General features: G+C 38.2%; 1 protein-coding gene across 18 annotated transcripts in view; it reads left to right on the plus strand.

Moving 5' to 3' along the window:
* Smg5l1 (Smg5 nonsense mediated mRNA decay factor like 1) overlaps window positions 1-21,680 on the plus strand; it is a 134,361-nt gene that overhangs the window by 105,699 nt on the left and 6,982 nt on the right. For 7 of the 18 annotated variants that reach the window (XM_039079152.2, XM_039079150.2, XM_039079148.2 and 4 more), the window contains one exon: window positions 1,215-1,255. The exons of 4 other annotated variants lie outside the window; for them this stretch is intronic. Coding sequence is in view for 7 of the 14 variants with exons in the window: in XM_039079150.2 (XP_038935078.1) it covers window positions 1,215-1,255 (41 nt within the window). In the remaining 7 variants the exon portion in view is untranslated. Of the gene's footprint in view, window positions 1-1,214; window positions 1,396-11,763; window positions 11,859-18,863; window positions 21,060-21,680 lie in introns of those variants that run through there. 7 more of the 18 variants (XM_039079151.2, XM_063263511.1, XM_039079154.2 and 4 more) reach the window with 5 other exon arrangements.

Here is a 21,680-nt window from a genome sequence, read left to right on the forward strand (position 1 = left end):
ATCAGTAATTTACTTTTCTAACACCACATTTTTCATCTCAGGGTTTTCTTTACAAAGGACCCTTTTCCTTTAAAATTTTTCCATTATTATATCTGTGAAATTACATCGCACCTATAAATTCCTCATGTGGCCTTTTGCCCAGTCTCCTGCTGTACAATTACAGTGTTCTGCTCTTAGCTCCATGTGAGCATATCTGTGTTATACATTGTCTCCTCCCCTTCAATTCATATGCTAAAATCCTGACCTATGTTTTCTCAGAAAATGACAACAGTTTAGGACAGAATCTTTAACAATATTGAGAAAAATTATTGTAGGGTTAATCCAGAATCACAGGTGTCACATATTAAAGGACATCAGGACTCCCTGGAGGAAGAGTATGTGAGGATGGCAGGGAGAAGATGACCCAGGGGTCATGAGGAAGAGAGAAATAAAAACAGCCCTTCTATCCTCAGATCCCCCGTCACTGGAAGTGTTTCTGTTGATGAAGTCATTGAGTCTGAACCTCTTTATTATTGCAGCAGTGTTCGTATTTTTGTCAGAATTGGCTAGAATGGTGGCTGTCCCTTGATTGTTTTTATTCGAGGGAACATTTTATACATCCCACAGGTAGGGGGAAAACCACTCCAAACATTTGGGCAGACTTTGGTAAAGCCTTTTATCCCTTATATCTTATTTATTTGTTTTTCTTATGTCTCATTTTTCATTCCTTTATTCTGTTTTCACTTAATCACTACCCGGTGACTTTGCCGGTGACTGAGATTCTGTGCTTGTGGATTCTCTGTTTCCATTTTTTCAGCTTATTATTATTTTAGTTTTTTTTTAACATGTGTGTGTGTGTGTGTGTGTGTGTGTGTGTGTGTGTGTGTGTATACTACAGCAAATATGTGGAGATTAGAGGAAAGCTTGCAGAAATCCTGATGATTAAGCTCAAGTCTATTGGCTTGGAGGCAAGTACCTTTACTCACCACCCACTGTGTCCAACACCAAGATCTAGTGGCGTCTGAGTTCACAAGGAATGATCTTTGTTATGAACTTCCATTGCATTCCATTTTACAGCATATAGCTAATCTCCTCCAATGAGAAGCCTCAGTCCCTTTGTTTCTCACATCTAATTGTGTAGCCACTCTAGAAAAACATCTGGAAATAAAACACAATACACTTGGTCCTTTAGATCCTAAATTTGTTGATGTTGATTTTCATCTTTTGTTTTTCAGATATTCAGTCATCAGTGAGCATCTGCTGCATGAAGAAAACTGTAATTATTGACTTTGGACTTAATTTGGATGTTCACACAGCCGTAGTCAGACAGTGCTTTGATATTTTTTCTCCTGGACAGCCTGGGTAACAACTCAAGCATAAGAAGTGTCTGTTTGTGTGGGGTTACATAATATTGAGGTGAATGGAAGAGTCTTGTGTGAATATCACTTTCAGATTTATATTGATTTATATTGCAACAGTCTGGCTTCCTAAATATACCTTTCTTTAATAAATATTTTTAAAAATGAGCTGTGTAATAGTTGATAAAATTCAACGAAAACCTAAATCAACTCAGAAAATCAGACTAATGTCCATTTAGTGAGGCTGAGTTGAGTCTATTAAAACTCACCTTTCTTTGAATTACAAATAGCCAGCTTGGACTGATAACATGTAAGGAATCTGAGAAAATACTTTAAGATTAAATAGAAAAAATATTAAAAGAAATATGCTGTAGCAATTCTTTCACATTATAACTCATCTTTTATTTGACTTACATGCATTTCAGAGAATAGTCCACAGTGGCGGCGGATGCTCTTTCAGTACATAGAATTGGTAGATGGAAAGGCAGGGAAGGGATGAAAGGGAAAACTGGAAACAATACGAAGGAAGAGCTAGAGTTTAATTTCCCTGTTCAGTTCACATGCCAGAAGTTTTGTTTTGCTTTTTTAAAAGAGGACATAAGGACATAGAAACCATCTGCCTGAAATTCTGTTGATTCGGTAAATGGCTGGAGAAAGCCTGGGGGTGGGTGTGTCTCAGTATGCAGGCTACCTCACCAGAAGAGGAAGTATGAGGTGCAAGAGGACCCAGTGGAACTTGCTGTCCCTTTCACACTCTCTGCATCTCACTGTTCTATGCAAACCACGGAGCCTTATAAAGGCTCCAACTTCAATGATCTTATTTAACAGATGAACATGAGGCCCAGAGGAGCTAGGATCTGGGACAAAAGCAGATGCTTGTTAATTTACTCAAGTGTCATTTTACCAGGTCAACAGTGACAGTAATTAACTGCAAGATACTGCTGTATGAAAACCTTAGTAACGACAGTTTGCAAATATTTGTGCCTGTTGCTTCTGAGATCATTGAAGTTACTAGATATTTAAAGGTAATAACACAATGATGGCTTAATCACAAAAGGGTAAACAGGAACAAGAAAAAGTGAAGATTAAGGGGAAGAATGATAAATTCAGCCTAAGATGCAAAGATCATAGGCAGAATAATGTGGAGTCAGTAATTTCAAATCCGAATGAGTCACTGACTAGTTAGGTACATTTGACCAAACTTATACGCCTCACCTCTTTTAACAGGCTTGTCTTAAAGTGATAAAAATAATTCTGTATTTACCCACATGAAACATAATTAAGACAGTTGGTGGAGGGGCTATGAAATGTATTCTGTGATTCCATTTCCTTGAATCCAGAAGCTTGTGTGATTAATTTTCTTTTTTACTATGACATCCACTAAGGGGTTAACTTCCAATGTGTAGATTAGGGAAAAGGTGATGAGATGCCAGGCCTGTGAGTAGCTTGTAGAAAACAGTGGCTTCCATCTTCCCAGAAGACTGTCTCTCCTTCGGGTTTTAGTGACAATATCAGTTACAGGTGGCAGGTTCACACAGCAAGGAATTCAGGCCCTCATTCCAACAGTTGTGAAGACCAGGTGTTGATAGCACAATGAGTTTTGGAGTCAATTCTTTTTCAGTTGAGTCTTGATTACAGTATTTGGAGTGGACCCCGTCTTAGCTATCCCAGATTCCTGTCTAGTCCATGAAGGTATACGATAATAAATGCATGCAACGTAAAACCACTGAATTTGGGGATAACGTTATGTAAGTGGTCCAGACAGTATGAATACAAAGTTGTGAGTCGAATGGTAAAGATAAATGATATTATAATAAGAATTAAGTAGGGGCACTACAGCATGCTTTCAGATGAGTCAGTATTGGAGAAATAAATGGTTGCTATTATACAAACAATACTCATGACAGGAGTGAATAAAGATTTGAGACTAGAGGAATGATCCCAGAGACTTCAGCATGGAATTGTGCAGAAGCAGAAAAAGGAGTCGTTCAGACTGCTATCAATGAGCAACCTCTGAACATGGAAAACCAGAATGCATGGCTTCTGAAAAAAGAAAATAAAACAGCATTGGCCTTTGAACTTAATTTTATTATAGTAGTGTGCATTCGGGGGTGGGGGTGGGGCTATGCCATAACATCTAATTGCAGGCTACAGGACAGCTTTCAGGAGTCAGTTCTACCTTCTATTCTATGGGTCCCAAGGATCCTGAATTGGATCCTGAATTGGTTGTGGGCCTCGGTGGTGAGTGCTTTTACCTTCTGAGTCTCTCAGGAGCCCATGTGTGGTGTTTTTAGAGGCTGCATTAAGACAGCTGTTCCTGTCTTCTCTATTTTCAGGTCAATGTGTATAAGCTGTATCAGTAGCCAAGGGGTCTTGTTAACAATGGGTTGTTGGCACACCCTCATGATATCTGATTCAGTAGTTTTGAGTTGAGGCTAAGAATTCACATTTTGAAAACGTTTGAGGTTGTCTATGGCTGGCGCTAATGCTGCTTCGAGTTTCACTGTTGTGCAAATTTATCTAACTCTGGTCCACAGAGTTTTGGTAGGCATTTTGTTCATTTTCTAATTTTTTTTTAATTAAAACATTTATTGATTTCTTAGGTACAGGCATTGGGCCAAGCATGAGGGATAAGAATATTCTATATCTACTAGAGTAGATAATGCATATACATTTCATAGTGTAGTCCACGGTAAGTTTCACAGTAAATACATTACATGGTGTATGTAGTCCATGCTAAGTCCTATAGTAGAAGTACAGGTGGAGGGAGAGTGTGTGTAGAGAGGGCATGTCAGAGGAAATTTTGAACACACAGCTTTTAAACACAGGGTGATGTTTTACCTGAGTTTCCTTTCTTCTATTTTGGATTTTGAGACAGAGTCTTATGCAATCCAGGCTTGATTTGCAATCCTCCTGCCTATGGCTCTCAAAGGCTGGGATTCCAGGCATGTGGAACCAAAACCAGATTACATTAGGGTGATCAAAAAGTAAAGATTCCTTCTAGGGATGAGTGTATTCAAGGACAGAAAAGGATGAGTAGGTAGATGTATGCATCTGATTCAAGCCATTCCAAGCACCCAAATTAGAGAGTGACAAGATTAGAGAAGGCGATGGAGGGATAAGCCTGGATTTGCCCCAGTGCTCAGCATCTTACATCACATCAAGCAGTGATTTACTGAGAGGAACAATGATAGCTATTCCAAAGGCAACTGGGTTGGAATTATTGGACTTGTTCCAATCAGCAGTTAATAACCCATGCAATTAAAATGGCTTTCCTTAAAAGGATAGCAAAGGCAAAGAGGATGTACTATATGATTCTATGTTTTTGAGATATACTGAGTATGTATATCTGTAGAGACAGAAAATAGCTTAGCAATTACTAGGTGCTGAGGGAAGGGACCCTGGTTAAGTTGTTAATGGGAAGGAGGTCTCTTTGGAGATTAAAGTGTTTTGGAACTAAAAATGACATTTGTGGACTTATTGGAATTACTAAATGCTACCCAAACATACTTTGCATAAAGGAAATTTATTTTTAAGTGATTTTTGTTTCAAGTCACAAAATATGACATGACGATTCTAAATTTAATAGAATACTTAAAAATACAGATTAGGGCTATTTTAATTTTCATGCATGTCTAGACAGAAATATCAGGGTACTTGATTTAGTAATCAAAGCAAGTCATCATTAACTCAACTGAAACAATAAAAGGAATTGTTTTAGGGATTGTTCACAAGTTAAGTCACTAATGGACATGTTAAAGTCTAGACATGTAGATAATTTCAATGAAGACAGCCTTTTTTTCTTTTCTTCCTGATGGCGCTTACTGACTGATAGGCCTGTATTGTTATCTTCAGGATTAATGCCTTCAATTGGCACCATGTCAAATGTACTGGCTTTCATCTAACTCATAGCTAGGGAAAAAAAATCTGTCTAACACTGTAAATGAAGAAGGGATTAATGTCAGGTTATCTCAATAAGTCCACTGCTTTCAGGAGGAAGGCATTTGTTTTTTTTTATTATTATTTTATTTTATTATACTTTTAAATCTGTGCATGTTATATTGTGCATATCTGCATGTAGGGAGTCCGTGTCTTTAAATATGTGTATTGAGGCCACAGTTCATGTTGTGACATTATATGTCTTTCTCTATGACTCCCTGCCTTTTTGAGACAGATCACCTCAATGAACCTGGACTGTACTATTTGAACTAGACTAACTGAATGGCATTAAATTTGTATTCATAACACTCAAGTAGAAAATGAATGCCTTGGCACTTATTTTTTACTTGAGTGTTATAATTACAGATTTACAGCAAATTCTAAAATTATGGGAAAACATACCAAAATGTATATGGCATAAACACTTATTATTTTGTGTAGTTCCTTCTTTGCAGTTCTTTTAAATAGAATTTTTCAAAACTTGATTTTGGACTTCTCAGGCCGAGAATTGAATTTATGATGCTTGTTTTCACAGGAGAGCACATCAAAGTTCTCTGCTAGGCCTTTATTTTTGTATCTTCTTCTGCTATACTTCACTTCCCTACCTCCACTTATTACTATCATTTAAAATATGTTCACCAAGGTATAGGCAAACAAGCTTCTTTGGGAAGATGTAGTGTTATTTCACTCAGCACTGGTTTTCTGTTGTAGTAATGGTATTACACAGATCTCCTTCATTTCACACTTTATTTCTGCACTCTTTTCTAACTAAAACAAATTTAAAGCTACATTTATCGTGTGTGTGTGTGTGTGTGTGTGTGTGTGTGTGTGTGTGTGTGTGTGTGTGTGCTTGGGCCAGGAAGTACCACTATTAGAAGGTGTGGCCTTGATGGAGTAGGTCGTGGGCTTTATGATACTCACCCTAGGTGCCCAGAAGTCAGTTTGCCCTTAGCAGCCTTCAGATGAAGACATAGAATTCTCAACAAAGTCGGCTTGGATGCTGTCATGCTCCCACCTTGATGATAATGGACTGAACCTCTGAACCTGTAAGCCAGCCCCAATTAAATGTTTTCTTCTATAAGATTTGCCTTGGTCATGGTGTCTGTTCACATTAGGTAAGACCCTAACTAAGATGGTGTGTGTATCTGTATGTATATGGACATACATTTGTCATAGCTTATATGTTGAGGTTAAGGGACAAGTTGTATGAGTTGGTTTTCTCCTTCCGTCATGTGGGGCCCTGGGATCAAACTGAGGCAATGAGGCTTGTTGGCAAGTGCGTTTATCTACCATGACATCTCATTGCATTGAAGTACCTCCTTTATAGTACCATCTTCTCATGGGATCAAAAACCTGTCTGGGTTTTTATTTCAATGACTACATTTTCATGTCCAGTATCCCCAGATGTGACTTGATATGACTGTTTTAGCTTCTTGTTCCTAATGTGCTCCCTTGTTTCTTTGAGGACTTAAATATGTTGTTTAATTTTCTTTTTTCTCTATTAATTTGTTTATTCGCTTTATAGCCTGATCACAGGCCCCCTACTTCCTTACCTCCTGGTCCCACCCTTATGCCCTTTTCTTCTATTGGTGCCCACCCATGGTGCTGCATCAAGTCACTGCAGGACATCGTCTCCCACTGACCTCAGACAAGGCAGCCCAATTACAGGAAAGGGATTCAGAGGCATACAACAGAGTCAGAGATAGGCCCTGCTGCAATCATGTAGGGGCCTAGGTCCAGTCAATGTATACTCCTTGGTTGGTGGTTCGGTTCCTGTGAATTCCCAGATTAATTGACTCTGTAGGTCTTGAGGTGTCCTTGACAATTCTAGCTCCATCATTTCTTCCCCCTATTCTTCACAGGACTCCTGGAGCTCTGCCTATTGCTTGGCTGTGGATCTCTGCATCTGTATCCATTAGCTGCTGGAGAAACCTCTCAGAAGACAGTTATGCTAGGTTACTGCCATGAAGCACAGTAAAATATCATTAATAGTGTCAAGAGTTGGCTCTCGCACAGGAAGAGTCTCAAGTTGGATTGGCCATTCCCTCAATCTCTGCTCCATCTCTATCCCTGCACATCTTGTAGGCAGGACAAATTTTGGGTTGAAGGTTTTGTGGGCAGGTTAATGTCCCCTCCTTTCACTGGATTGTTTCCATTCTTATTTAATCCAGCTCATTTATTCAGCTTCCGTCCCTACATTATATACTCAGCAACTCCCCTTTTATAAGTCTTATGTTTCTTCTGTTAAATTTGGAATTAACACGTTACCTCGGCGTGGCAGTGACACTGTCATCATGTGGGCCAGAACACTGCCTTTTTCCATTCTCTTGTTCTCTGCTTCTCATGCCATGACTTCTCAGTGACATATGCTTTATTTCTTGTAGGCTACCGCCAACCCCCTTTTCAAAACTTCTTTCTTTGTACTATATCACCCAGACTTGTTTTGCATTAGAATCATCAGCTCTGCTTGATAAAGTGCAGAAGGTTGAACAACAATCCCACATCCATCTGAGGTTTTGATACATTAATTTTGAAAGGAGAAAAACATATTTATAACCTCCTGCAAACTGCTGCTGCTCCTGCTCCTGCCACTGTTGCTGTTGATTAATTGATTGATGATGATGATGATGATGATGATGATGATGATGATGATGATGATGATGATAGTGGTGGTGGTGGTGGTGGTGCTGATGGTGATGGTGATGGTGATGGTAATGGTGGAGAGCTGCTGATTTTCATAATGTCATGAAAGATGGAAAAGTAATCACTAGCTATCCCACTTCCACTTACCTGCATCTGTTGTTCTTGGTGCCCCGTATTGATTGCAGGGTTTGCCCTTGCTCAGATAGTACCCTGAAGTCAAAGGCTACCTCTACGACCTTGATGAGGCCATATGCTTTCCAAAGTTCAGAAGTGTGGATTGTAGTTTAGAACCAGGTGAGCTATAATAAAAAGAAAGTTCTCGCAGATCATATATTCTTCTACTATTACCTGGCTTGGTCATAATCTACTGTTTCCTCTGAGCTTTGACATTTTCACTCTATGAAATCAGCGATTCTTTGACTTGTGTGGATAATGTCAGGTGCAGGGGCACTTGGGAGCATTTCCCAGGAGTCTGGCACCATGCCCTGCACCCTAAAAGAGTTTTCAGTTTCAGTTTTTGTTATGAATGCTCACTTCAGTTTTTCAGCTTGTTATACTTGCTGCACAGCTGACAGCACACCTTACAGTTGGAAATTCTGATTCATGCCAGGCATGACAGTTGCAGAATATAACAGTATTTCTGACATAAACTATAATGAACTCAATTCTTCCCTCCTCCTGGACATTTGAAGTTCTTGCCATTGCTCCAAGGTTATTAATAGCATTAAATATATTGTAATTATTAAACTGTCATGAATGTATTATTAGCTTTTCCCAATACCCCTTTTTTAAAAATAATTCCTCCTGCACTTGAAAGAGTTAAAGTGGCTTCCTGAAGTGCTTTAAGTTCTGAGAGAACCAGGCTTCTTGTGTCTGATTCATTTTGTGTGGGAGGTGTGCTGTTCTAACCTTGTCACTGACAGGAAAGTTCAGACTCGTCTAATGCTGCACAGAAGTCTGTCCTTGTAGCTTTCTGTGACTGAAACATAGCCCTCAGACAATGATTATATCTGGTCCTCCGTCAACATGCTCATGCTTGATGGTACCATTCCTGTCTGGATTGAACTGGCAATTTCCTGGATTCATCCAGGCTGTCTTAAATGACAGATTTTATTCGGATGGCACATGTGCTCTGGATCCATCCTGTCCAGGATGGACTGTGATTGTTCTATCATTCAGTGCAACAGACGCGATGCAAGCAAAGGAAAACATTTGTCTTATTATATGGCCACAGTGAATGTACAGATGAGGCGATTGTAGTTTTGGAAACACTGAGAGCATTTAGCGAGGAGCATCTGAGAATAGGTTAGTGAGTGAGTCATCATGGGAGGAAGGAAAGGTCTGAGCTTTAAAGGAAGATGCTGGCTGTTGAAGGATGCCAGCTTTCCCGGTAGGTCAGGCATCTACCACACTGGAGAGAGTGAAAGAGTCATGTTACAGTTTACATTTCTGTTCTGTGTGTCTTTGTATATGGTATGGTTTCAGCTTTTTCTTTTTCTCTGTGCTTCAAGTCCAGCTGTGCTTCCCAACTGCTTACTCTTGTAAGGACACATTTTGGAACAAATAAAAGTTATAGTTAAGCACTGCCTCACAGGATCTTACAGTTATGTAAGAGTGGGTTCATATAAACTGGAGCCTAGCATGGCTGTCCTCTAAGGCTCTATCAGCAGCTGATTGAGACAGATGCAGACACTCAGAGCCAACCATTGCCTGAGGTAGGGGACCACTATGGAACAGTTAGGGGAATGATTGAGGAGCTGAAGGGGTTGGCAACCCTATAAAAAGATCACCAGTGTCAGCTAACCTGGACCCCTCGAAGCTCCCAGAGACTAAGCCACCAGCTAGAGAACATACATGGGCTGGTCCAGGGCCCCAGCACATATGTAGCAGAGGATTGCCTTGTCTGGTCTCAGTGGGAGAGAATATACCTAATTGTGTAGAGACTTCTTGATGCCCCAGGGAAGGGGGATACAGGGGTTGGTGAAGTGGGTGAGTGGGTGGCGGTTGGGGGAATACCCTCTCAGAGGCAAAAGGAGGGGGAAGGGGTGAAGAACTCTTGGAGGGGGTACTGGGAAGGGGACAACACTTAAAATGTAAGTAAGTAAAACAATTAAAATAAAATCTATGAATTAAAAACAGTTAAATGACAGAAAGGATATTGGCATTCATTTAAGTCAGTCTCCCACCCAAAACCACCACTCATCTGTGATGTGCACATGAGAAAAATTTCCGTTTGAACTTCCATAGCTGGGAGGTCTTTATTTCATCAGAGAGCTCATTTATTTTTGTAGACTTATAATAAAATATTTTACTGTGTCTGTAATTCCTGCACACAGGAGGCAGAAGAGTCATTTACTCAAGACTCACTGCCTACACACAGGCTCTGTCTTTAAAAACAAAATCTATTTTTATCTTTTCTTGATTTCATACCTAATTTTTCTGGCTTCTTTTGGGAATCGAAGTATATATTCTATTGTGTAAGGTGTATCTGTGATATCATTAGAAGCATCTATTTGGAAAGTCTTAATCTTGAGGTCTTTTGCTGAAATATTGTGCCATCGTTTATGAGAGTTACATTTAAATTGGTCATTTTATTAGGTTTTGTCACAAGTTATTTATTTTTATAGGAATATAGCTTGTAAATTAGATAGAAACTTATCATTTATATAAGAATGAATACATGATTGAATCATGAATGTTATGAATGAAATTAAGAGAAAAATAAATTAGAAAAAATATTTTTAATATATTATACATAGAGCAGAAGGCAGCATTTAGCCTGATGTTTGTTATGCCTCCTTCATATACAGCTGATTGACTGCACCACCTGGGCGTCATCTGTAATTCTAAAGATTATTTGAGATTTTATCCTACTTTAATTTTTTATTCTTTCATGTTCTACTTCTAGACAAAAATGTTTTAATAATTTTGATCATTTTAGTAGACAATTTAACTTTTTAATTGAAAACAATTACTCAGTATCTATCCTATTTATTATTCAAGGTATCTAGTGTCAGTGTAGCAATCCTCTGAATAACAAGAATAAGGATCCAGATGGCTATAGAGATGGCTCAGTGAGTAAAAATGACTGCTGAACATACAGGAATGATCTGAGTTCAAATCCCCACTACTCAAGTTAAGCTGTACCTCTAGATTTAGTGGCTGCAACCTTAGTGCTACTCCTAGGGGAGAATGGAGACAGAGCCAGCGGAATCTCTGGAAGCGTGTGGGCATATGCAGTAGGTAAAGAGCAAAGAGACCCTGTTTGAAACACGATGGGAGTCAAAGAACCAAGACCTGAATTTGTCCAAGATCTTCATACATTTACTACACTTACATTTCCCAGTCATGGATGCATAAGTGCATACATACTCACATGCATGCATGGACACACACACACACACACACACACACACACACACACACCATATAGTTGATATTTGGTCTTTTTCTATAAACTTTAGATTTTAGGGGATCAAATTCATATCCAAAACGTACAAATACATACACTTTACATTCATGTTTCCTACAGTAGACAATAAATATACTTTCCTATTTATTTCTGATTTGTCAAGTCTGTATCCATAAGGAATACATTTTTCAGTTTTACCCATTTGATTCTTAGCTTCATAGTATTGTGATTTCTAATGTTCTATGGATGATGGTATTGGCCCAGCATTATCTCTGGGTGATATATCCTTATGGGTGTGTGTAATGTTGCTGACTCATTTATGTTTACAATGTAATGTGTGGATATTATTATAATTTGGTCAATTCACTGTTGACACATTTACATTATTTCTAGTCTTGGACTTTTTGTTTGTTTTGCTTTCATGTATTACAGACAACGTTGCTAGGGAATTTTTTTCTCTTATCAAATGGTGTGCAGATGCAAGAGGCTTCTGTATGAGTTCAAAGCTGAAGGTGCTGCTTAGTAAGGTATGTGAGTCTTCAGTAGTGAGTCAAGCCCAAACATCTGGAAACTGATTGTATCCATAACACACAAATGCTCTCCTCACTCTCTATCAAAGCACAAGGTTGGCTTTGTTTGTGGTTTCATGTTTTATCCTGTATTTCATGGTGTCTTTAATTTGAAAATCTGATTATGAAAGATGGAACTTCTCCAATTATTTGCTGACAACTGTTCCTTTTGAGGCAGGGTCTTCACTAACTCAGGCTTCCCTCAAGCTCACTATGTGGTGGAAGCTGACCTGGAACACCCGATTCTTTTGCTTCTACATATACTGACTACTGGTATTACAGACATGCATCACCACCTCAGGCTTCAGACTTAGGTTTTTGTCAGATTTGTTTATTTTTATTTTAGGTGCATGGGAGTTTTGCATGCATGGATGTCACTGCGCACATGTATGCATATTTGCAGTGGTCATGGAGGCCAGTGGAGTACATCACATCCCCTGGAACTGGATTTCCAAGATGGTTTAATGCTGAGAATTGAACCCAGGTCTATTTTAAGAGCAGCCAGTGCTCTTAATCACTGAGAAATCTCGCTAGCCTGCCCCCCAATTAATATTCTTGAAGCTGGGGTTTATTGTTAAAATATTACAGATATCTTTAAATAACAGAATTTTTACTTGAAAGTTTTATAAAACATGTTCTTGATTTTAGTGTAATAAAATACATCAACTTTTGCATCGTCAGCATATTTGGAGTACTTGATACTATTTAAAATTCTTCTTCACTGTGAAGGCATACAATATATTGTTTTTCAATAATTTTCTAAAGGCTTTGCCTTCAGTTATAAATGGTTTTAAATATCAGATGTATTAAATATGGACAATTTAAATATTAAATATTAAAACAAAATATTCACTTAAAATAGTTTATTTATTCACTTTATATCCTGATCACAGCCCCCTCCTCTCCTCCTGGTTTTCTCTCACACAGCCCCTCATCTTCTCTCTCTCTCCTTGTGCTCTAAAAAGTGGAGCGTACCCTCCTACCACATTCACTTTTTAAAATACAAGATACTTGGCTTGTGGAAGAAACTTTGCTGTATAGTATTTTAAAAAACTCAGAAATGACAATGTATTATAAATTATATGTATAAGGTTTCCAGATGTTTTAAAAATATATCTTTTAAATTTTATTTATTTCATTGCATATATGTGTATGATGTGTTTAGTGTGTGTGTGTGTGTGTGTGTGTGCGTGTGCCACCATGCATATGTGCATATCAAAGGACAACTCTGTGGCATCAATTCCTTCCTTCCATCTCCAGTGCATTCTGTGGATCAAGGTTGGGCTTTCAAGCTTGTGTATCAAGCATGTGCTGAGTGGTCTCTCTGTCCCGGTTTCAGGTTGTTTTCTGTGTTATCTTAAATGCTCACACACAAATAAGATACTTTCATATTTTATAGCACCAAGTATTTTCCACAGTGCTAGAGAATGGTATTTTGATATCATTGGAGTAGCTTCCCTGACGTTTCCAGAACATTTAAATTTCACTAACTCAGATACACACTTCATGCAGCCATAGTGAAATTCAGAACACCCGACAATGATTGATTTTAATCTTTCTATTAAGGTGCCGATAACTCCTCCTCCCTTAGGACAGAAGGTGGAGCTATTTTGAATTTAATGGAAGTATGCTCGGGAGAGCGGGGATGTTTAAGGAAATTCTGTCTAAACAGCATGACAAGATCTTTTCTCCTCAACTTTATTCACATAGTTTTAAAGTTTAATCTCTTATAGTCTGTGATGCATTCTGATTCTTTTTGTGCAGGTTCTTAGAAATGTGGTCCACCTGTGCTTATGAAACTGGCTATCCAGTTATTCCAGAACCATTTGTTGAAGAGATGATTCTTTCTTCATAGATTTATCTGACATTCTTCATGAATTGAATGAATTTAAATATAAGCTTTTTTTCTTTTTTATTAATTACTAGAGCTTTGATGCAAGTTTGAAAATAGTAATTGTTAAGTCCACTAATTTCTTAGTTTCTCTCCTCCTCTTACTTGTCTTGAGAGGTGGGGGAGCAGATACTAGAGATAAAACACTGGATTTTACCATGCCAGAAAAGTGCTCTATCAGTGAGCTAAGTCTCTAACCTTATATAGATACCTCTTTTATATTGTTAGTGGTATATGCTTTAGAATTCTCAATGGAATATTAGCAAGAATTTTAATAGAGATTTAATGAACCTATATACTTTGTACAGAATCTTTATAATTTGGAGATTATTGCCTTTGTATAATATTAAACTTTATAATTAGTAATTATGAGTTTCTTCCCATTTATTTAATTATTTAATTCATTTCAACATTTTATATTTTATCCTATTTAAATCATATTTTATTGGATATTTTATGCAATTACATTTCTAATGTTATCACCTTTCCCTCTCGCTGATCCTCCATTCCTCCTCCCCCTGCTTCTATGAAGATGTGCCCACTCCTACCTCAAAGCCCTGGCATTCCACTATGGAATGAACCTTCACAGGACCAAAGCTTCTCCTCCTATTAAAGCCAGACAATGCCATTCTCTGCAACAGATGCCGGTGGAGTCATAGGTCCCTCCATGTGTACTTATTGGTTGATAGATTTGTTCCTGGGAACTCTAGGTGTGTGTGGGGAGTCTGGTTAGTTGAGATTGTTGTTCTTCCTATGGGGTTGCAAACCCCTTCAGATCCTTCAGGCCTTTCTCTAACTCCTCCATTGTGGTCCCCAAGCTCAGTCTGATGGCTAGCTGCAAGCATCCTTATCTATATCAGTAAGGCTTTGGCAGAATCCCTCAGGAGACATTCATATCAGGTTCCTGACAGCAAGCAATTCTTAGCATCAGCAGTAGTGACTGGGTTTGGTGGCAGCATATTGGATGGATCCCTAGATGGGAATGACATTTCTTCAGTCCCTGCTCTACTCTTTGTCCCTGTATTTCTTCCCATGAGTATTTTGTTCTCCCTTCTAAGAAGGACTGAAGCATCCACATTTTCCTCTTCCTTCTTCTTGAGCTTCTTATGGTCTGTGAATTGTTTCTTAGATAATCTGAGATTTGAGGCTAATATTCACTTATCAGTGAGTGCATATCATGTGTGTGCTTTTGTGACTGGGTTACCTCACTCAAGATGATATTTTCTAGTTCCATCCATTTGCTTAAGAATTTCATGTAGTCATTACCTTTAATAGCAGAATAGTATTCCATTGTGTAAATGTATCACATTTTCTTAACCACTTTTCTATTGAAGGACATCTGGGTTCATTTCAGCTTCTGGCTATTGCAAATAAGGCTGCTTTGAACATAGTGGAGTATATGTCCTTGTTATACGTTAGAGCATTTATTTTTTTGGACCCAGGAGTGGTATGACTGGGTCCTCAGTTATACTCAATTTTCTTAGGAACCTCCAGACTGATTTCCAGAGTGGTTGTACCAGTTTGCATTCTCACCAACAATGGAGAAGTGTTCCTCTTTCTCCACATCCTTGCCAGCATCTGCTGTCACCTGAGTTTAAAATCTTAGCCATTCTGACTGGTGTGAGGTAGAATCTCAGGGTTGTTTTGATTTGCATTTCTGTGATGACTAAAGATGTTGAACATTTCTTTAGGTGCTTTTTGGCCATTCGATAATCCTCATCTGAGAATATTTTGTTTAGCTCTGTATCCCATTTTTTTTTTGGTTCTTTTTTTTTTTTTTCGGAGCTGGGGACCGAACCCAGGGCCTTGCGCTTCCTAGGTAAGTGCCCTACCACTGAGCTAAATCCCCAGCCCCTCTGTATCCCATTTTTAATAGGGTTATTTGGCTCTCTGGAGTCTATCTTCTTGAGTTCTTTGTATATTTTGGATATTAGCCAAAAGTTGGATATTAGTATCAGATGTACAATTGGTAAAGATCTTTTCCCAATTTGTTGGTTGCTGTTTTGTCCTAATGACAGTGTCTTTTGCCTTGAGAGAAACATTTTTAAAAAATATAGTCCAACAGACCTTCATAGAAGACCTCATACCAATATTATCCAAACTATTCCACAAAATTGAAACAGATGGAGCACTACCGAATTCCTTCTACGAAGCCACAATTACTCTTATACCTAAACCACACAAAGACACAACAAAGAAAGAGAACTTCAGACCAATATCACTTATGAATATCGATGCAAAAATACTCAATAAAATTCTGGCAAACCGAATCCAAGAGCACATCAAAACAATCATCCACCATGATCAAGTAGGCTTCATCCCAGGCATGAAGGGATGGTTTAATATATGGAAAACCATCAATGTAATCCACTATATAAACAAACTGAAAGATAAAAACCACATGATCATTTCATTAGATGCTGAGAAAGCATTTGATAAAATTCAATACCCCTTCATGATAAAAGTCCTGAAAAGAATAGGAATTCAAGGCCCATACCTAAACATAGTAAAAGCCATATACAGCAAACCAGTAGCTAATATTAAATTAAATGAAGAGAAACTTGAAGCAATCCCACTAAAATCAGGGACTAGACAAGACAGCCCACTCTCTCCCTACCTATTCCATATAGTTCTCAAAGTTCTAGCCAGAGCAATCAGACAACAAAAGGAGATCAAAGGGATACAGTTTGGAAAGGAAGAAGTAAAAATACCACTATTTGCAGATGATATGATAGTATATTTAAGTGATCCCAAAAGTTCCACCAGAGAACTACTAAACCTGATAAACACCTTCAGCAAAGTGGCTGGGTATAAAATTAACTCAAATGATTAAGTAGTCTTCCTCTACACAAAAGAGAAACAAGCCAAGAAAGAAATTAGGGAAATGACACCCTTCATAATAGTCCAAAATAATATAAAATACCTCGATGTGATTTTAACCAAGCAAGTGAAAGATCTTTATGATAAGAACTTCAAGCCTTTGAAGAAAGAAATTGAAGATCTCCCATGCTCATGGATTGCCAGATTAATACAGTAAAAATGGCCATTTTGCCAAAAGTGATCTACAGATTCAATGCAATCCCCATCAAAATACCAAATCAATTATTCAGAGAGTTAGACAGAACAATTTGCAAAGTCATCTGGAAGAACAAAAAACCTAGGATAGCTAAAACTCTCTTCAACAATAAAAGGACTTCTGGGGGAATCACTATCCCTGAACTCAAGCAGTATTACAGAACAATAATGATAAAAACTGTATGGTATTGGTACATGGATAGGCAGATAGACCAGTGGAATAGAATTGAACCCACACACCTATGGTCACTTGATTTTTGACAAAGGGGCCAAAACCATCCAATGGAAAAAAGATAGCATTTTCAGCAAATGGTGCTGGTTCAACTGGAGGGCAACATGTAGAAGAATGCAGATCGGTCCATCCTTATCACCCTGTACAAAGCTTAAGTCCAAGTGGATCAAGGACCTCCACATCAAACCAGATACACTCAAACTAATAGAAGAAAAAGAGAGGAAGAATCTCGAACACATGGGTATTGGAGAAAATTTCCTGAACAAAACACCAATGGCTTATGCTCTAAGATCAAGAATTGTTAAATGGGATCTCATAAAACTGCAAAGCTTCTGTAAGGCAAAGGACACTGTGGTTAGGACAAAACGGCAACCAACAGATTGGGAAAAGATCTTTACCAATCCTACAACAGATAGAGGCCTTATATCCAAAATATACAAAGAACTCAAGAAGTTAGACTACAGGTAGACAAATAACTCTATTAAAAAATGGGGTTCAGAGCTAAACAAAGAATCCAGAGCTGAGGAATGCCGAATGGCTGTGAAACACCTAAAGAAATGTTCAACATCTTTAGTCATAAGGGAAATGCAAATCAAAACAACCATGAGATTCCACCTCACACCAGTCAGAATGGCTAAAATAAAAAACTCAGGTGACAGCAGATGCTGGCGAGGATGTGGAGAAAGAGGAACACTCCTCCATTGTTGGTGGGATTGCAGACTGGTACAACCATTCTGGAAATCAGTCAGATGTTCCTCAGAAAATTGGACATTGAACTGCCTGTGGATTCAGCTATACCTCTCTTGGGCATATACCCAAAAGATGCTCCAACATACAACAAAAACACATGCTCCACTATGTTCATCGCAGTCTTATTTATAATAGCCAGAAGCTGGAAAGCACCCAGATGCCCTTCAACAGAGGAATGGATATAGAAAATGTGGTACATCTACACAATGGAATATTACTCAGCTATCAAAAACAATGACTTTATGAAATTTGTAGGCAAATGGATGGGACTGGAAAATATAATCCTGATTGAGGTAACCCAATCACAGAAAAACACACATGGTATGCACTCACTGATAAGTGAATATTAGCCCAATTGCTCGAATTACTCTTGTTGCATAGAACATGTGAAACTCAAGAAGGATAACCAAAATGCAAATGCTTCACTCCTTTAAAAGGGGAACAAGAATACCCTTGGGAGGGAATAGAGAGGCAAAGATTAAAACAGAGACTGAAGGAACACCCATTCAGAGCCTGCTCCACATGTGGCCCATACATATACAGCCACCAAACTATATAAGATGGATGAAGCAAAGAAGTGCAGGCTGACAGGAACTGGATATAGATCTCTTCTGAGAGACACGGCCAGAATATGGCAAATACATGGGCGAATGCCAGCAGCAAACCACTGAACTGAGAACAGGACCCCCGTTGAAGGAATCAGAGAAAGGACTGGAAGAGCTTGGAGGGGCTTGAGATTCCATATGAACAACAATGCCACGCAACCAGAGCTTCCAGGGACTAAGCCACTGCCTAAAGACTATACATGGACTGACCCTGGACTATGACCTCATAGGTAGCAATGAGCCTAGTAAGAGCACCAGTGGAAGGGGAAGCCCTTGGTCCTGCCAAGACTGAACCCCCAGTGAACTTGATTGTTGGGGGGAGGGCCGTAAGGGGAGGAGGATGGGGAGGGGAACACTCATATAGAAGGGGAGATAGAGGGGTTATGGGGATGTTTGCTTGGAACCCGGGAAAGGTAATAACAGTTGAAATGTAAATAAGATATAACCAATTTAATAAAGATGGAGAAAAGGAAAAAATATAGTCCATTGATGCTAAAAGAAATTAAGGAATATTGATTGTTTCCTGTTATTTTTGTTGTTAGAGATGGAGTTATGCTTGTGTGGCTCTTTTGGTTTGTTGCAAGAAGATTACTTTCTTGCTTTATCTAGCGTGTAGTTTCCCTCCTTGCGTTGGAGTTTTCCATCTATTATTTTTTCTAGGTCTTAACTTGTGGAAAGATTTTGTGTAAATTTGAGTTTGTCATGGAGTATCTTGTTTTCTCCATCTATGTTAATTGAGACCTTTGCTGGGTATAGTAGCTTGGGCTGGCATTTATATTCTCTTAGGTTATGTATGACATCTGTCCAGAATCTTCTGGCATTCATAGTCTCTGTTGAGAAGTCTGGTGTAATTCTGATAGGTCTGCCTTTATATGTTACTGGACTTTTTTCCTTACTGCTTTTAATGTTCTTTGTTTTGTGCATTTTGTGTTTCGACTATTATGTGACGGAAGGAATTTCTTTTCTCCTCCAATCTATTTGGAGTTCTCTAGGCTTCTTGTATGCTCTTGAGCATCTTTTTCTTTAGGTTAGGGAAGTTTTCTTCTATAATTTTGTGTAAGATATTTACTGGTCCTCTTATGTTTGGAATCTTTGTTCTCTTCTATACCCTATTATCCACAGGTTTGGTCATTGTGTCCTGGATTTCCTGGATGTTTTGGGTTAGGAGCTTTTTGCTCCTTCCATTTCCTTTGACTATTGTGTCAATGTTTTTTATGGTATCTTCTGCCCCTGATATTCTCTCTTCAATCTCTTGTATTCTGTTGGTGATGCTTTCATCTATGACTCCTGATCTCTTTCCTAGGTTTTCTATTTTCAGGATTGTCTCTCCATTTCCATTTTTAGATCCTGGATTGTTTTGTTCAATTCTTTTACCTGTTTGCTTGTGTTTTTCTGTAACTCCTTAATGGATTTTTGTATTTCTTCTTTAAGGGTTTCTACTTGTTTAACTGTGTTCTCCAGTATTTCTTTAATGGAGTATGGGCCTTGAATTCCTGATCTCTCCAATACTTTTAATATGAATGGATATTTTGTCAAATGCTTTTTCTGCATTTAAGGAGATAATCATGTGTCTTTTTTCTTTGAGTTTGTCTATATAGTAGATTATGTTAATGGATTTTCATATATTGAACCAACCCTGCATCCCTGGAATGAAACCTACTTGATTGTGGTGAATGATGGTTTTGAAGTGTTCTTAGATTCAGTTTGCAAGAGGTTTTTTTTTTGAGTATTTTTCAATCAACATTCATAAGTGAAATTGCTCTGAAGTTTTCTATTTTTGTTGCATCCTTGTGGGCTTTAGGTATCAGAGTAATTGTGGCTTCATAGAATGAATTAGGTACTGTTTCTCTGTTTCTATTTTATGGAATAGTTTGAGGAATATTGACATTAGGTCTTCTTTGAGAATCTGATAGAATTCTGTGATAAAGTCACTGGCCCTGTGCTTTTGTTTGGTTGGGAAGTTTTTAATGACTTTTTCTATTTCATTATGGGTTATGGGCCTGTTTAGATAGTTTACTTGCTCTTGATTAACTTTGGCTTGTGGTCTCTGTCTAGAAAACCATCCACTTCATCTAGATTTCCCAGTTTTATTGAGTTTGGGCTTTTGTAATAGGATCTTATGATTTTTTTTAAAGTTTCCTCCATTTCTGTTGTTGTGTCTTACTTTTCATTTCTGATTTTGTGAATTTGGATACTGCCTCTGGGTCCTTTAATCAGTTTGTCTAGGGGTTTATTTATCTTGTTGATTTTCTCAAAGAAGCAGTTTTTGGTTTTGTTGATTCTTTGTTTAGTTCTTTTTCTATTTGTTTGATTTCAGTCTTGAGTTTGACTATTATCTGCCTTTTACTCCTCTTGGGTTAGTTTGCTTCTTTTTGTTCTAGAGCTCTCATGTGTGCTGTTAAGTTGCTAGCATACGATCTCTCCAATTTCTTTACCAAGGCACTCAGTGCTGTGAATTTTCCTCTTAGCACTGTTTTCCTTGTGTCCCATACGTTTGGGTATGCTGTGTTCTCATTTTCATTGAATTACAGAAAGTCTTTAATTTTTTTCTTTATTCCTTCCCTGACCAAGCTATCATTGAGTAGAGGATTCTTCAGTTTTCATGGGTATGTGTGTTTTTTTTTTCTAACATTATTGAAGACCAGTCTTAGGCCATAGTGATCTGATAGGATGTATGGGATTATTTCAATCTTCCTGTATCATTTGAGGCTTGTTTTGTGACTGCTTATATGCTCAGATTTGGGGAAGGCACCATGAGGTGCTGAGACGAAGGTCTATTCTTTTGTTTTAGGGTGAATTATTTTGTAGATATTTGTTAAATCCATTTGGTTCATAACCTCTATTAGTTTCACCATGTCTCTGTTTAGGTTCCTTTTCAATGTCTTGTCTATTAGTGAGAGTGGGATTTTGAAGTCTTTCACTATTATTGTGTGGGGGTCAATGTATGTTTTGAGCTTTAGTAAAGTTTCTTTTATGAAAGTAAGTGTCCTTGCATTTTGGCACAGAGACTTTCTCTTGGTGGGTTTTTTTTTTGATGTATATGAAGTGTCTTTCTCATCTTACATTATAACTTTGGTTGAAAGTCTATTTTATTAGACATTAGGATGGCAACTCCCACTTATTACTTGGGACCAATTGCTTGGAATCCTTTTTTCTAGCCTTTTACTCTGAGGTAGTGCCTATCTTTGTTATTGAGGTGTGTTTTTTGTATGCTTCACAATGCTGGA

Source organism: Rattus norvegicus, chromosome 7 (assembly GCF_036323735.1).
Source record: "Rattus norvegicus strain BN/NHsdMcwi chromosome 7, GRCr8, whole genome shotgun sequence".
Classification (NCBI taxonomy): Eukaryota; Metazoa; Chordata; class Mammalia; order Rodentia; family Muridae; genus Rattus; species Rattus norvegicus.